The sequence below is a fragment of the Saimiri boliviensis genome, chromosome 17 (genome assembly GCF_048565385.1).
Source record: "Saimiri boliviensis isolate mSaiBol1 chromosome 17, mSaiBol1.pri, whole genome shotgun sequence".
Classification (NCBI taxonomy): domain Eukaryota; kingdom Metazoa; phylum Chordata; class Mammalia; order Primates; family Cebidae; genus Saimiri; species Saimiri boliviensis.
In genome coordinates, this window is record NC_133465.1 from 65,469,338 (window position 1) to 65,484,047 (window position 14,710).

Genomic DNA, 14,710 nt, shown 5'->3' on the forward strand with positions numbered 1-14,710 from the left:
TCAACAGTTGGGGAAAGGGCATGGGGTAGGCAAGGAAGCCTAGGCTACAGGCAGCAAAGTTTAGTAACCCCTACTACCGTGTTCCAGGTGCCCATTCCTGCACAGAACCACAGGGGACACTGAGCGCAGATACCACCTTCGTTACTACAAAACTGGAATCTGCATCCACGAGACAGACTCGAAAGGCAACTGCACCAAAAACGGCCTGCACTGCGCTTTCGCCCACGGGCCCCATGACCTCCGCTCCCCTGTCTACGACATCAGGTGGGCTGGGTGCTGGGCTGGGCTGATGGCAGTAGGCTGGGGTCCAGGGCAGGGGCCTGGCGGCTGATGACGGTGAGTATCGCAGACTGCATTGGAGGGCTGGCACTCTGGTTCTTGCCGCCTCATGCCCCCTCTCCACCCTCTGTTCTTTCCTCTCCTCTCAGGGAGCTTCAGGCCATGGAGGCCTTGCAGAACGGTCAGACCACAGTAGAGGGGAGCATAGAGGGCCAGTCGGCCGGGGCAGCAAGCCACGCCATGATAGAAAAGATCCTCAGCGAGGAGCCTCGGTGGCAAGGTACAGGCACCCATGCCCTGGCTGTTCCATCCCTGTCCAGTTCATAGCAGCCCTGGGGATTTGGCTCATCACCACCTACTGCCTGTTTCATCTGAAGCCCCGACCTGGCCCGCATCCCACCCTACACCCTCCGTTCAAAAGGCGCCTCTAAAGGTGTTTTCCCTGACACATCATGTTCCCAAGATCCCCCTAGGCTTTCACACGTGCACAGGCACGTATCTAAGTGCACATGCAGATGTTTCCAGCCCTTTCACCCTGTGAGCTGTGGGTGTCTCTCTGAGGGACAGCATCTTTCGGCCTTGCCATACCTGTGGCTGAGCCATGGCCTGGGAGGAGGGGCCCTACTCTCATCTCGCAGGGGCCTCCAGTCTTAGACTCCTTCCCAGTGGCTTCTCCTTCCCTCCACTTCAGTCTTACTAGTCTTGGGGTGCTCCAGCTCCCGTCACCTGACCCCTGCCCTCTGGCCCCCTGTGCAGAGACTGCTTATGTGCTGGGGAACTATAAGACGGAGCCTTGCAAGAAGCCCCCGCGGCTGTGCCGCCAAGGCTATGCCTGTCCCTACCACCACAACAGCAAGGACCGGCGGCGGAGCCCCCGGAAGCACAAATACAGGTCCTTTGGCCCCAGGAGGCCAGCCACGGGAGGGAGGAGTGGCAGGGAAGGGGTCAAGCAGATGCTACTCCCACTGTGGCTCTCTGGGAGGCGGGGAGGCTGGCCCTGGGGATGAAAGGATCGCAGACCCAGGGCCCAGGGTGGGGCATAGTGAGGATGGCTGGACAGTAGGAGCCCAGCTTCACCGCCTGCATGAATGAGGACCCTGGTCAGATTGTCTCTGTGGCCCCCCTGCTTCTGATCCTGAAGGGAATGTGCTGGATGAGGGACAGGCCACAGTGTGGGCAGTGCAGTTATGGCTCCAGCCTGACCCTGCTTGGGCTGGTGGGAGGCCCTGCCCGAGGGGAATCAAACAATATCCTTAATGGTGATGCGGCCAGGCTGGGCCAGAGAAAGCTTGGCTTGTGGCACCAGCAAGGCCCTGACTCTGCAGCTGGTCTTTTCCGTTTCTGTGCCCACGCCTATGAGGCGGGGTCCAGGTGGCACCCACTAGGCTCCAATCTCACCCTCTGTTGCCTCCATCTGACCCCACCCTCTTGTTGGCCAGGTCGTCTCCATGTCCAAACGTCAAGCACGGGGATGAGTGGGGAGATCCCGGCAAGTGTGAGAATGGAGATGCCTGCCAGTACTGCCACACCCGCACCGAGCAACAGTTCCACCCCGAGGTGGGCCCCGCAGCAGGATGGGGCGAGGGGCCTTTGGGAAGTAAAGAGAGAGGCAAGCAGGGTCAGGGCAGGTGTTGGCAGCCTGGGTGAAGAGCGAGACTCCATCTCAAAAAAAAAAAGGATTGGCCAGGCGCAGTGGCTCATGCCTGCAGTCCCAGCCACCGGCTCTCCCCAGGCAGTGCCTAGAGAAGTCCGTCTGCTGAGTTTGGCAGCTTCTGTTCTGAGCCCATGCTCACCAAGCAGCCCTCTGCTTCCAGTTCTGTGTCCCCCGGGCCTCCTGACAGGGCAGACTTAGATGGAGTATGGCGACCTGCCCACCCTGGGCTTTATGCCACTCATGGTACTTGTAATTCAGTGACACTAGGATTGAAAAAATAGGGCTGGGCCCAGTGGCTCATGCCTGTAATCCCAGCACTCTGGGAGGCTGAGGTGGGTGGATCACTTGAGGTCAGGAGTTTGAGACCAGCCTGGCCAACATGGTGAAATCCCATCTCTACTAAAAAGACAAAAATTAGCTGGATGTGGTGGCATGTGCCTATAATCCCAGCTACTCAGGCGGCCGAGGTGGGAGGATCACTTGAACCTAGGAGGCAGAAGTTGCAGTAAGCCGAGATCGAGCCACTGCATTCCAACCTGGGTGACAGAGCAAGACTCCGTCTCAAAAAAAAAAAAAAGGATTGGCCAGGCGAGGTGGCTCACGCCTGTAATCCCAGCACTTTGGGAGGCCGAGGTAGGCGGATCACCTGAGGTCGGGAATTTGAGACCAGCCTGACCAACATGGAGAAACCCTGTCTCTACTAAAAATACAAAATTAGCCAAACATGGTGGCGCATGCCCACAATCCCAGCTACTCAGTAGGCTGAGGCATAAGAATTGCTTAAAGCCAGGAAGTGGAGGTTGCAGTGAGCCGAGATCACACCATTGCACTCCAGCCTGGGCAACAAGAGCGAAACTCCATCTAAAAAAAAAAAAAAAAAGGGGGATTGAAAAAATAAACAAGCTCCTTCCCATCCTTCCTGCTGTCCTGTCTCATATCAGAGCCCAGATTATCAGCAACCTCCCTGACACAGTTCCCCTGCCCTCTGGCCCCATGAGGTAGCCTGGATTATAACAGTGTGCCTAGGTCTTGTCTGGGGTTCACAGAGACACCTGCAGTCCCTGCCCTTGGTATTCCATGGAAGCAGGACACCCTGAGGTAGACACGCAGACAGAAACTACCTCATGTACCTGCAGACAGCAGAGTGGAAAGTTACTTAGTATAGGTCACAAACCAGGGGGCATGTTGACAAGGGTGGCTGCCTGAGATCATGGCTCCCTTAATGCCCAGGGTGCATGCTCAGAGGCACAGCCCTGGCCACGCCCATGAGTGGAGAGTCCCTGGGGGATCCCTTCGGGAGGGCTGGTGGGACCTGTGACCCCAGAAGGGAGGGCGTCAGTGACAGTGGGGGGTGGTGGTGGGCTGCCTCAGGAGTTTGAGTAAGAAGTTGGTAGGGAGATACATAGTGGAGGGGAGGGGAGGGCCAGGGGCACAGGGCAAGAGATGACTAAGTCAGCCCACCCATGCTGGAGGAAGGGGAGCCTGCTCGGCCTTCCCTCAGGGCCTGAGCCTGACCCACCTCTGCTCTGCCCTCCAGATCTACAAGTCCACCAAGTGCAACGACATGCAGCAGTCGGGCAGCTGTCCCCGAGGACCCTTCTGCGCCTTTGCCCACGTAGAACGTATGCTGTTCCCATTGCCCCAGAGCAGTGCCCTCTCCACCCCTCTCTCCCCTGGCCTGCTCACGCTCAGGCAGGGGATGGCTCCTGGCAGTACGCCCTGCACAGGAGTCCTGGCCTGCCAGCAGCAGGCCTTGTCCGCTCCATTTCTCCACCTTTCTGGAAGTGGCCTTGAAAGCCTGGAGCTTCCAAGGTAGTAAGACAGAGACTGCAGGGACTGTCCCCTTGGTTGGGCACTCATGGTCCCTGGGAGGGTTGAGGTGCTGTGCCTCCCACAGCTGACTTGGCAAATCCCACCAGCTATCCCTTGGTATATCCATGACAGACATCACTGATGGAACATGGAGGTCTTCTCTGCTGAGTCCTGCTCAGGCCTCTAGAGCAGAGCTAGCCAGTCAGAATATAATGCAACCCCCATATATCATTTTAACGTTAAAATCTTTAAGCATGTTAACAAATACAGCAAAATATGAAAATTAGCTGAGTATGGTGGCACACGCCTGTAATTCCAGCTACTCGGGAGGCTGAGACATGAGAATCACTTGAACCCAGGAGATAGAGGTTGCAGTGAATTGAGATTGTGCCACTGTAATCCAGCCTGGGCAACAGAGCAAGACTCTTGTCTCAAAAAATGAAATTTAAAAAAACAAAAAGCCAGGTGTGGTTGCTCACACCTGTAATCCCAGCATGCTGGGAGGCTAAGGCAGGCGAATCATGAGGTCAGGAGTTTGAGGCCAGCCTGACCAACATGGTGACACCCTGTCTCTACTAAAAATACAAAAATTAGTGGGGCATAGTGGCACACACCTGTAATCCCAGCTACTCAGGAGGCTGAGGCAGGAGAATCGCTTGAACCTGGGAGGCAGAGGTTGCAGTGAGCCAAGATCGTGCCATTGTACTCCAGCCCAGGTGACAGTGCAAGACTCCGTCTCAAAAAAAAAAAAAAAGGCCGGGCGCGGTGGCTCAAGCCTGTAATCCCAGCACTTTGGGAGGCCGAGGCGGGTGGATCACAAGGTCGAGAGATCGAGACCAACCTGGTCAACATGGTGAAACCCCGTCTCTACTAAAAATACAAAAAATTAGCTGGGCATGGTGGCGCGTGCCTATAATCCCAGCTACTCAGGAGGCTGAGGCAGGAGAATTGCCTGAACCCAGGAGGCGGAGGTTGCGGTGAGCCGAGATCGCGCCATTGCACTCCAGCCTGGGTAACAAGAGCGAAACTCCGTCTCAAAAAAAAAAAAAAAAAAAAGCCCAATATAAAAGGTTATCATTTCAATGATCAGTATAAAAAGTTATCAAAACAGCCAGGCACAGTGGCTCACGCCTATAATCCCAACACTTTGGGAGGCCGAGGTGGGTGGATTACCTGAGGTCGGGAGTTTGAGCCTAGCCTGACCAACATGGATAAATCCCGTCTTTACTAAAAATACAAAAATTAGCCTGGCATGGTGGTGCATTCCTGTAATCCCAGCTACTTGGGAGGCTGAGGCAGGAGAGTGGCTTGAACCCAGGAAGTGGAGGTTGCAGTGAGCCAAGATCAGGCCATGGTACTCCAGCCTGGGCAATGAGCAAAACTCAGTCTCAAAAAATATATATCATCTAAACATTTTACCTTTTTTTGTACTAAGTCTGGGAGACCTGATACGGATTTTAATGCTATGGCATATTTCCATTCAGACTAGCCTGTTTCAGGTACTCAGTAGCCACATGTGGCCTTCGGTTGCCTCATGGGACAGCATTGATCTGGACCCTCAGCATGATACTGTGGCCGCCACCAGTCTTGGAGACAAGAGTTCTAGCTTGCACACCTGTTAACACCTTTTTCTACCCCAGGATACTGCCCTGGGTCTCCTTAACCTCTTTCCAGGCTCAGGCCCTATCTCTGAGATTAGAATGGAAAATAAATCGAGGGCCCTGGGAGGGAGAAGCATATTCTTGATGCCCAGCCCTGGGCATTGGGACCACCTGGTTCATACAGCGTAAGGAAGTGATTCAGGCTTTGGAGTTGCGTAGATAAGCGTTCAAGTCCTGGCTCTTCTGTTTTTTAGCTCTGTCACCTTGGTGGTTTTACTCTGCATCTCAGTTTTCTTATTTATAAAATGGAGACCATATTACTGATATTTTCCGGTCACCATGAAGATTCACAATTACTGCAAAGTGCTGGCACAGTGCCCGGTACACAGTAAGCGCACAGACACAAAGTTACTAGAGATGATGTAGGAACCTTTCGTTTATGTGCAGTGGGGTTTGTGGTGGTCTCCTTTGGAAGGGACCCAGGAGCATTTTTGGAGGGACAGAGCTGGCTTAGGCTTGCTGACCCCTGCCCCTGACTCTTGCAGAGCCACCCCTAAGTGACGACCTGCAGCCTTCCTCAGCTGTGTCCAGCCCCACCCAGCCGGGTCCTGTCCTGTACATGCCGTCTGCCGCTGGAGACTCGGTGCCTGTGAGCCCCTCCAGCCCGCATGCCCCTGACCTCAGTGCCGTACGTGCCCATCCTGGGGAGTGGGTGGGCACCATGCCTGATAGAGCCAACGCCTGCCTCCTACACCCTTTCAGCCTGGGCCTGGGGAGATCACCCTGGTATTTGACCTTGGGCCAGGAGGTTCTCTCTTTTCCATCCCGGCATTCTTCATCAAAAGCCCAGGCCGGGGGGTGAGGGAGGGTGGTCTCCAGAGCCTGTGTTGATCAGCCTGTAGGTCCGGTGGAAGGGACAAAGCCTGATGTCATCCCACTTCCCCTTATGAGGTTCGGAGTCCCCTAGTGGTCATTGCTGCTCATTGGCAGATGAAAGTGCCCCTTGCTGAAGACTCGCCTCTGTGGAGGGTGGAGGACAGGCCACGCAGCCTGTGCCGTATCCACTGGCCCACTCCTTCCCCTCCTTCTCCACAGCTCCTCTGTAGAAACAGCAGCCTAGGCAGCCCGTCTAACCTCTGCGGCTCCCCACCCAGCTCCATCAGGAAGCCCCCAAACCTGGAGGGCATTGTCTTCCCTGGGGAGTCTGGCCTGGCCCCTGGCAGCTATAAGAAAGCTCCTGGCTTTGAGAGGGAAGACCAGGTGGGAGCCGAGTACCTGAAAAATTTCAAATGCCAGGTAAGGGAGGGAGGCAGCAGTGGGCTTAGCCTTCTGCATGGGGCAAGAGAAGCTTGGAGGAGTGTCCTGGTCCACCTGTAGGGAGGATGACAGGGAGCTAGGACTCTACTGTCCTCGGCCTCTCCAGGACTGAGCAGAGGGAGCGGTGTCAGCCTGTTTGCAGCTGAAGACAGGAAGGCTGGGGAAGCTGCACAGCCTCCCCAGGGCCGCAGTGCTGGTTAGGAGAGGAGTTGGTCCCACCTGGGAGCAGTCCTTCCCCTGCCCCGTGTTGCCTTCATGGAAAGCCAGGGCCTAGGGAAGCAGGACACAGGGGTCCCTAACTGGGCCTAGAGAGAAACCTTCTGGGCTTACATGAGGCCTAGAGTCATCTGGAGGAGAAGGGCAGCTCCCTGCTTAGGGTAGGGGAAGGGAGTAGCGGGTGGGAGGAAGAAGGAGGGGTGTGCCCACATGTGAAGGGGCACTGCATGTCTGCCACCACCTGCCCCCGGTACCTACAGCCTTAGGGTCAGATGGACTCAGGGAACCCTAGCACCATATTCATCTACTCCCTGAATTTTCTCTCTCAGGCCAAGTTAAAACCCCACTCACTAGAGCCCAGGAGTCAAGAGCAGCCTCTGCTTCAGCCCAAACAGGTATAGAGCTCTCAGCCCCCTTCCTCCCCTCTGCTGTGGACAGGACTGGCCCAGAACCCCAGGAGGCTTCGGGGAGTGGGAGGCACCGCTTTCCCTGAAAGCTGAGGACAGGATGAAAGTGGGGTCCGAGCCACAAATCCAGAGAGGGTAGCGGGTCAGGCCCTGGAGCCCCTCACCTCCTAGACTCAGTCAAGAAAGTGTTTCTGGAGCTTCTGCACAGTGCCAGGCCCTGTACTCGCTTTTCTCTTCCCTGCTACAGGACTGTAGGGGTGAGTGGGCCTGGCAACCTCTGCACCTCCGACTCCAGCCTCTCAACAAGGTGTCGGGTGGGCGGGGCCCATGTGGGCACGGGGGCACCCAGACTAGAGCTGGCATGGGCCATTTCCCTTGCCCCCAGCCCCTCTCCAGCCTCTCCTGGCCTCCATATGCAGGCATTCCATTGCCTCTCCTTTTCCCTCTCTCGTTGCAGGACATGCTGGGCATTCTCCCTGCAGGCAGCCCCTTGACCTCAAGCATCTCTTCTAGCATCACCTCCAGCCTGGCAGCTACCCCCCCTAGCCCAGTGGGCACCAGCAGCATCCCTGGCATGAATGCAAATGCTCTCCCCTTCTACCCCACCAGCGACACGGTAGAGTCCGTCATAGGTAACTAGGCCGTTCTGTTTGCAAGCCCAGGACTGGGTCTGAGGTGAGGGATACCCCAGTCTCTGAAGCGAGACTCAAATAGGCACACCAGTCCCTTTAGACATCTGTCTTGGGAAAATCAGAGGGTGGGCACTCCAGGTCCTTTGAGCTAAAGGGTGAAGGACCCCAAGTTGTAGGGCCAAGACTGGCCCTTAGAACTCCTTCACTCAAATTAGAAAGAGGCGCCTTTCCCCTGGGTGAGGAGAGTCTCACTCCAAGACAAGTCATTCAGCCGCCATTCATCTCACTGGTATTCCTGTGCAGTGAACAGCCAGCACGACGTTCTCAGAATTTCTGGTGTTAGAAGTCAGTGCTCATTTCTTTCAGTACTCATTTCTAGGTGCCCACTTTGTGCCAGGTCCTGTGGTAGGCTCTGGGGAGACAGATGACAACATGCTGCACCTGCCCTCTAGAGGGAAATTTCCCATGCAGTGGACATTTGTCAAGCACCTGCTCTACGCCAGCCACTGAGTGCCCAGAGACCTGCCCACCCCCACTGAGCCCAGGGCTGAGACCCTCGAGCTGTAACATCAGGGGCAAGACCACTGTCCGAGGCAGGGACCCTGGAGGGGAACATGATTCCTCCTGGAAGTGTCAAAGAAGGATTCAGGAAGGAGAGACATTTGGGTTGGACATCACCGGCACGCGGGGTCAGGAGTCAGGGTTGCCACAGGAAGCAGCTGAAGGAAGGGTGCAGGGCTTGGGAGAGCATGGGCCCAGTGCGGCATGGGCGTGAAGATGCAGTGTGGGTAGGAGATGAGGTGGTCAGGGTCAGACGGGCCCTTAGGAGGTCACATCCTCCTCTTTCTGTCCCTAGAGTCTGCTTTGGATGACCTGGACCTGAATGAGTTTGGTGTGGCTGCCCTGGAGAAGACTTTCGATAACAGCACGGTGCCCCACCCAGGAAGCATCACCATTGGTACGGGGCGGGGTGAGCAGGGCAGCCTGGAGGACTCCTCAGGTTCCCACCTGGCCCAGGCCCCCTGCTCCATGTGGCCCACCTGGCTTGCGCTGGCCTCACCCAGCCCACCCTCCCTGGACTTGTCTTGCAGGCGGCAGCTTGCTACAGAGCTCTGCGCCCGTGAACATCCCCGGCTCCCTGGGCAGCTCTGCCTCCTTCCACTCAGCATCCCCGTCCCCTCCCGTCAGCCTCTCCTCGCATTTCCTGCAGCAGCCCCAGGGCCACCTGAGCCAGTCGGAAAACACATTTTTGGGGACCTCAGCATCACATGGATCTTTGGGTAAGAGGGGGAGTAGCTCACTGAGAAGCCCCAGGGCAGGAACCTGAGCCTTTAGGAGGTGTCTCTGGCCACCCTGTCTGCGGCACATCAGCCAGGCTGGTGGTTAGGGCCGAGGCCTTGGGCGAGGAGGCAGAGTCAGACCCTGCACAAGTGATTGAGCCTCTCTGCCTTACTTTACTCTGCTGTGAAATGACAGCCTCTGCCTCCTGTGATTATTGTGAGGGTTGAATGGAATAATGGGTCTGAAGTGCAGGACACAAGACCAGTGTGAGTGAGAGCAGGGGGGCTCAGAGCTGCCAGGGCCAGGCCTGGTCTCTCACAGCATGTTCTCTTCTGCCCAGTCACTCCAGGCTCCGAGAGGCTGGCTCACATGAGCCAGTTTCATGGGCACCAAGGGAGAAGCTGGACAGGCTGACTCCTGCCTCCGGGTGCCCTTCCTTCCAGGGAGGCCCAGGGCTGGCCCAGAAGGCTGTTTGCCCAACGCAGAATTAGAATGGTGTGGACTGGGGGTTCCTGAGGGCACTTCAAGGTTTAGTGGCTAGAAGAATCTTGGTGCGGAGACCTGTGGGGCTGTGCCTCTGCGGGCCAGCTGTGCATCTCCTCTTGTGCATGTGTATGTCAGGGGGTGCTCCTGAGGGTGGGATGGGAAGCACGTGGCACCCCAACTCTCACTCCCCCCAGCAGCTGTTCAGAGACCAGGAGCTCCCTCCCTGAGAGTGCTGGCATTTTGCTCAGACCCAGGGACTGAGCCCTTCAGAGTTCTGATTGGGTTTGGTGGCTTCCCTTATCTCATTCCTGATCCCAGAGCAGCACATGGCTCTCCTAGCACCTTGCAGTTTGAAGAGGCTGTTATCTGTTTTTGATTCTGTCAGCTTCAGGTACCTGGTGTTGCATTTTCCAGACTTGCCCCATATTCTGGTGGCATCTTTTTTTTTTTTTTTTTTTGAGACGGAGTTTCGCTCTTGTTACCCAGGCTGGAGTGCAATGGTGTGATCATAGCTGACTGCAGCCTGGAACTCCGGAGCTCAGGTGATCCTCCCACCTCAGCCTCCTGAGTAGCTGGGACCACAGGTGTGCACCACCACGCCCGGCTTCTGGTGGCATCTTGACTTAGCCCCACTTACTGGCCACACATACCTTTCTGCACCATGTGACTGTTGAGCACAGCTGTGTTGATGCAGGTGTGAGTGCAGCAGTCCCTGTGCCCAGCAGCCATGCCAGTGTGGGAACCAGAGGGGCACAGCCGTTGGGATCCTCCTGGGAATTGCAGAGGGACCTACCTGGACAGCGGAGTTGGGAGAGCTTCTCTGAGGGAGGAGGAGAGATGGGCGGGTCAGGAGAGTGTGCTGCAGGGTTGGTCTCATGTGGGTGGGGTGACCCTGAGGTCTTTCTCAGGGACAAAGCAGATGGCTCAGACAGTGTCTGCCGCAGGGTCTCCACACAGGACCATGCCCCTCCTCTGTGGGTGCGCTTGTGGGGCTCAGAGAGCAAAGTGTCTTAAATCTGGTTCTGGAACATCCTGACTGGACTAGTGGGAAAGGGAGCAAGGAAGATGTCACCAGAAAGTACACGTGGGCAGAGTGAGGCCAGAGGTGGATTTATGGGTCCTTCTCAGGAAAGACAGGGGCTGCCTGGGGGGCCACAGCAGGGGGACCTGATGTTAGTAAACATCTTTTGAGCAAGTGAGCAGAGGGTGGCTGGGTTGGTGATGGGTGGGTGGCTGTGCGTGCAGCGTAGTTTACTGGAAAGCATGGGCCTTTGGAACCAGATGCCCTCTCTGTGTCCTGACCCTACCACTTACAATTTGTAGGATTCTTGGTAACACGTTTTATCCAGGGTCCTCGTCTGTAAAACAGGTGGGATGGCCCCAAGGCTCCCTGAGCTCTTCCTGCCCCGGCTGTGCCATCTGACGAGGCTCTGGTCTGTCTTTTCCAAAACCCTTATCTCTTCCTGGGCCTCACATCAGGGTACAAAAAGGCCCTAGACTAAAAGTGAAGCCACAATCATAAATTGCCACTGCCAGGGGCCTGGGACTGCTCTCACGTACAGTACTTCCTGAGTCCCCTGAGTTACCCTGTGAGGCCAGCAATGTGTTTCCCACAGGAGGATGCTGAGCCTCAGAAGTTAAATGGCATCAAGTAGCAGTTGAAACCTAAGGTTAGGTCTCACTCCGCCCACATCACCTGCACCGTACAGCCTTCCTGTCCCTGCAAAATTCTCTGGCCTGACACTAGCTGGAGCTTTGCACACCCATCCAGTGGACAGCCAGTTCCTGGAACCCCCCGAGGCAGGGCTGGCCAGGGTCTGGGCCCAAAGCACTCCAGAGCTGATGTCTTTCTCCTCCTTGGGGCAGGTCTGAATGGGATGAACAGCAGCATCTGGGAACATTTTGCCTCTGGAAGCTTCTCCCCGGGCACTTCCCCCGCCTTCCTGTCAGGGCCAGGGGCTGCTGAGCTGGCCCGGCTTCGGCAAGAGCTGGATGAAGCTAACAGCACCATCAAGCAGTGGGAGGAGTCCTGGAAGCAGGCCAAGCAGGTACCAGGCCCCGCGCCTGTGGCCTTCCCCAATGCCGGGCGACATCCAGCCCAAGACCTTCCTTCACAGAGCGGGCCTGGGGTGGGGGAGAGCAGGACTTGAACAGAGCAGAAACTCAGTTTTGTTCGCTCGCTTTCTCTGCTGAGAGGACTTGCCTTGCCCGTCAGGACCCTGGGTGGTTACTCTTACTGCAGGCTTCGAATTGCCTCTGTGAGCTGCTTGTAGTCTGGTCCCAGGACCACCTGCCTCTTCCCAGTAGCCTTGCCTCTCCAGGGTTCCAAGTCCAAGGTTCTGGGTTCTGAAATGGGCCCCCTGTCTCCCTGCAGCCGGCTACCCTATGGGTGCTTGCCAGGATCCCAGCTCTAGCCTGTTCCCCCTGCCATGCTAGGCCCAGCCCTCTGGGGACAGGGATTAGGCAGGGCCATTGTGATGAGACTGTATGCTGGGCCCACAGGCTTGTGATGCCTGGAAGAAGGAGGCGGAGGAGGCTGGTGAGCGGGCCAGCGCAGCCGGTGCTGAGTGTGAGCTGGCCCGGGAACAGAGGGACGCCCTGGAGGTGCAGGTGAAGAAGCTCCAGGAGGAGCTGGAGCGGCTACACACAGGGCCCGAGCCGCAGGCCCTGCCCGCCTTCTCCGACCTGGAGGCACTCTCACTCTCCACCCTCTACTCCCTCCAGAAGCAGCTGCGGGCCCACCTGGAGCAAGTGGACAAGGTCAGCCAGGTTGGGGAACCCTGGGTGGGGTGTACAGTGGCCTCAGCCAGCCCTTGGACTCTGACCTGGTCCAGGCTGCTCCAGGGATGGCCACCCTCCTGAGGGCCTCTGTCTAGCACTGGGCCAGCACTCAAAAGGGCAGCCTGCTGGGAGTGAGTAAGGAGAGTGCAGCGGGGAAGGTGAGGAGGCTAGGGGTGAGAGGCACCAGTGCCACACCCCGAGGGCGGCCCTGACCAAGCTGCGCTCAAATGGCTGGGCCCCAAGTAAGTCATCCATGGAGCAGCGGACCTTCCAGAGAGGCCCAGGACCCCAGGGCTGCCCTGCCTCCCAGGTCTCCTGCTGGGTCCCAGGTGCCAGCATGGCATGGTGGGAAGAGCTTTCTTTCCTTTGTTCTCTGGCAGCCAGACCCTGAGGTGTGGCCTTGGGCATGTCCCAGCCCTTTCTGGGCCTCATTTTCCCCATTTGGGGATTACAAGGTCAAATGAGACTGGGCAGACCTCTGTGAGGGATGGGTGTTGTCAGAGGCTGGCCATGCCCCATGCAGAGGTGGACTCAGCCTGCTCTCTCACCTGCCAGTAGGGTTCTGGGAGCACACTGTTGAGCTTGGTGCCTCAGTTTCCCCATCTTAAGAGGGCTGAAGTGAGGATCGAGGGAACTCTTTGCTCAACTTGGGGCTAGACCCATGGCTGGTAACCACAATGCCCCTTTCCCCACAGGCCGTATTCCACATGCAGTCAGTGAAATGCCTTAAGTGTCAGGAACAGAAGCGGGCGGTGCTGCCGTGCCAACATGCTGCACTGTGTGAGCTCTGCGCCGAGGGCAGCGAGTGCCCCATCTGCCAGCCCGGCCGGGCCCACGCCCTCCAGTCGTGACCCTGCAGGCCTGGCCCAGCCTGGCTCACATCTTCTCATCTAGGACTTTTTAAAGTATATATATATATACGAGTATATATATATATATTATATATATATATATGTGTGTGTGTGTGTGTGTGTGTGTGTGTATATGTATATGATTATGTATATGTATACATTTCCGTATGTGTGCAGGTATGCGTGGTGGCGTGGACAGTGTCTGTGTGTATATCTGTACATAGATATAGACACACACTTTAAAAGACTTACCAAGCACTTTTTAAAAGAAGAAACTATTTTGCAGTCCTCCCCTACCCACTCCCTGCCCTTCCCACCGCACAGACAACATCCCTTCTCCCACTGGCCTTTTGGCAGAGAATCTGTTTCTGTCTCTTTTTTAATGTAGGAACTAACTATTTTTAACTTCTTCCTGAGGCCTGAGCAGGCAAGGGTGGGACTGGAAGGCACTCAGGGGAGGGAGAAGCCCTCAGGGCAGGCCCTGCTCCCCCTCCCTCCTTGCCAGGGCAAGGGTGGAGTGTGGAAGATGTGGGTCCCCTAGGGCAGGCCTAGTCCCCAGCTGTGAGGGCCTCTGAGGCCCCAGGGCATATGCTGGGAGAGTCTCAGCTGGTGTAGCTCCTAGGTTTACCAAATGTGTATTGAGTCCTAGGGAGAACAAGAAGGGCTGGAGGCCAGTGCTGCGTGGCCAGCCCCACTTTCTGACACCTGGGCCCTTGAAGCCCCTGGAGGGGCAAGGCCCAGGAATCCAGCCCTCAGGTTCCTGAGGCCTGGGGTCTACCCTCAGTCCTCTCCCCCTGGACTCCCCACAAGAGCCTCCCTGGCCCCAGGGTCACCTACCAGGCTGGCACTCATTCTATGACCCCCCCCCCCAGCAGCCCCCAGCTATCCCTCCCCGCTCCCCCCTCTGGCAGCTAGCAGGGCAATTGGCGGGGAGGAGTGTGGACTGAGGACCAAGGGGGCTTAGGCCCTGCCCTCCTCCCCGGAGGGGCTCCGTATGCATTCCTTGGTGCTCTCTGAGTGCAGCTGGTGGCCCGCCCTGTTCTGGGCGGACGCCTGTGTGCGTGCGTGTGTGTGTGCCTGTCCAGTGTATATTGTGTCTTAGCTTCCATTTTAAAAATTGTTCTGTACAGAAAGAGATGCAGCAGGGGCGGGAGGGCAGAGCGGGCGGAGGGTAGCGGCCGCGCCCCCAGCACCGGGTGTCTGGGATAGGGGCAAGAGGGCCGAGAGGATCTGGTCGTGGCCCAGGCTCCCCCTTGGGCTCAGCACGAAAGGGCTTTCAATGAATTAAGTGAAAACTTTTTCCTTTTTTACAAAAATGCAAAAATCAACAAAGCTCCAAACCTATTGGAAATAAAATATCAACTTACAGTGGTAGCTTGTTTACATGGGGTGA

General features: G+C 56.7%; 1 protein-coding gene and 1 pseudogene across 2 annotated transcripts in view; one reads left to right on the plus strand and one right to left on the minus strand.

The window, feature by feature from the left end:
* Positions 1-14,685, plus strand: part of UNK (unk zinc finger) — a 40,713-nt gene extending 26,028 nt beyond the window's left edge. Inside the window, exons 3-16 of one of the 2 annotated variants that reach the window (XM_003931724.4) lie at positions 88-264; positions 429-559; positions 1,036-1,171; positions 1,719-1,836; positions 3,471-3,555; positions 5,892-6,034; positions 6,442-6,642; positions 7,209-7,274; positions 7,744-7,918; positions 8,775-8,876; positions 9,010-9,198; positions 11,552-11,733; positions 12,188-12,445; positions 13,162-14,685. In XM_003931724.4, coding sequence (XP_003931773.1) covers positions 88-264; positions 429-559; positions 1,036-1,171; positions 1,719-1,836; positions 3,471-3,555; positions 5,892-6,034; positions 6,442-6,642; positions 7,209-7,274; positions 7,744-7,918; positions 8,775-8,876; positions 9,010-9,198; positions 11,552-11,733; positions 12,188-12,445; positions 13,162-13,317 — 2,119 coding nt within the window. In that variant the 3' untranslated portion in view covers positions 13,318-14,685. The remainder of the gene's footprint in view (positions 1-87; positions 265-428; positions 560-1,035; positions 1,172-1,718; positions 1,837-3,470; positions 3,556-5,891; positions 6,035-6,441; positions 6,643-7,208; positions 7,275-7,743; positions 7,919-8,774; positions 8,877-9,009; positions 9,199-11,551; positions 11,734-12,187; positions 12,446-13,161) is intronic. The other variant, XM_010342412.3, reaches the window with a different exon arrangement.
* LOC101036650 (uncharacterized) lies at positions 9,194-10,956 on the minus strand (annotated as a pseudogene).
* Positions 14,686-14,710: the final 25 nt, after the last annotated feature.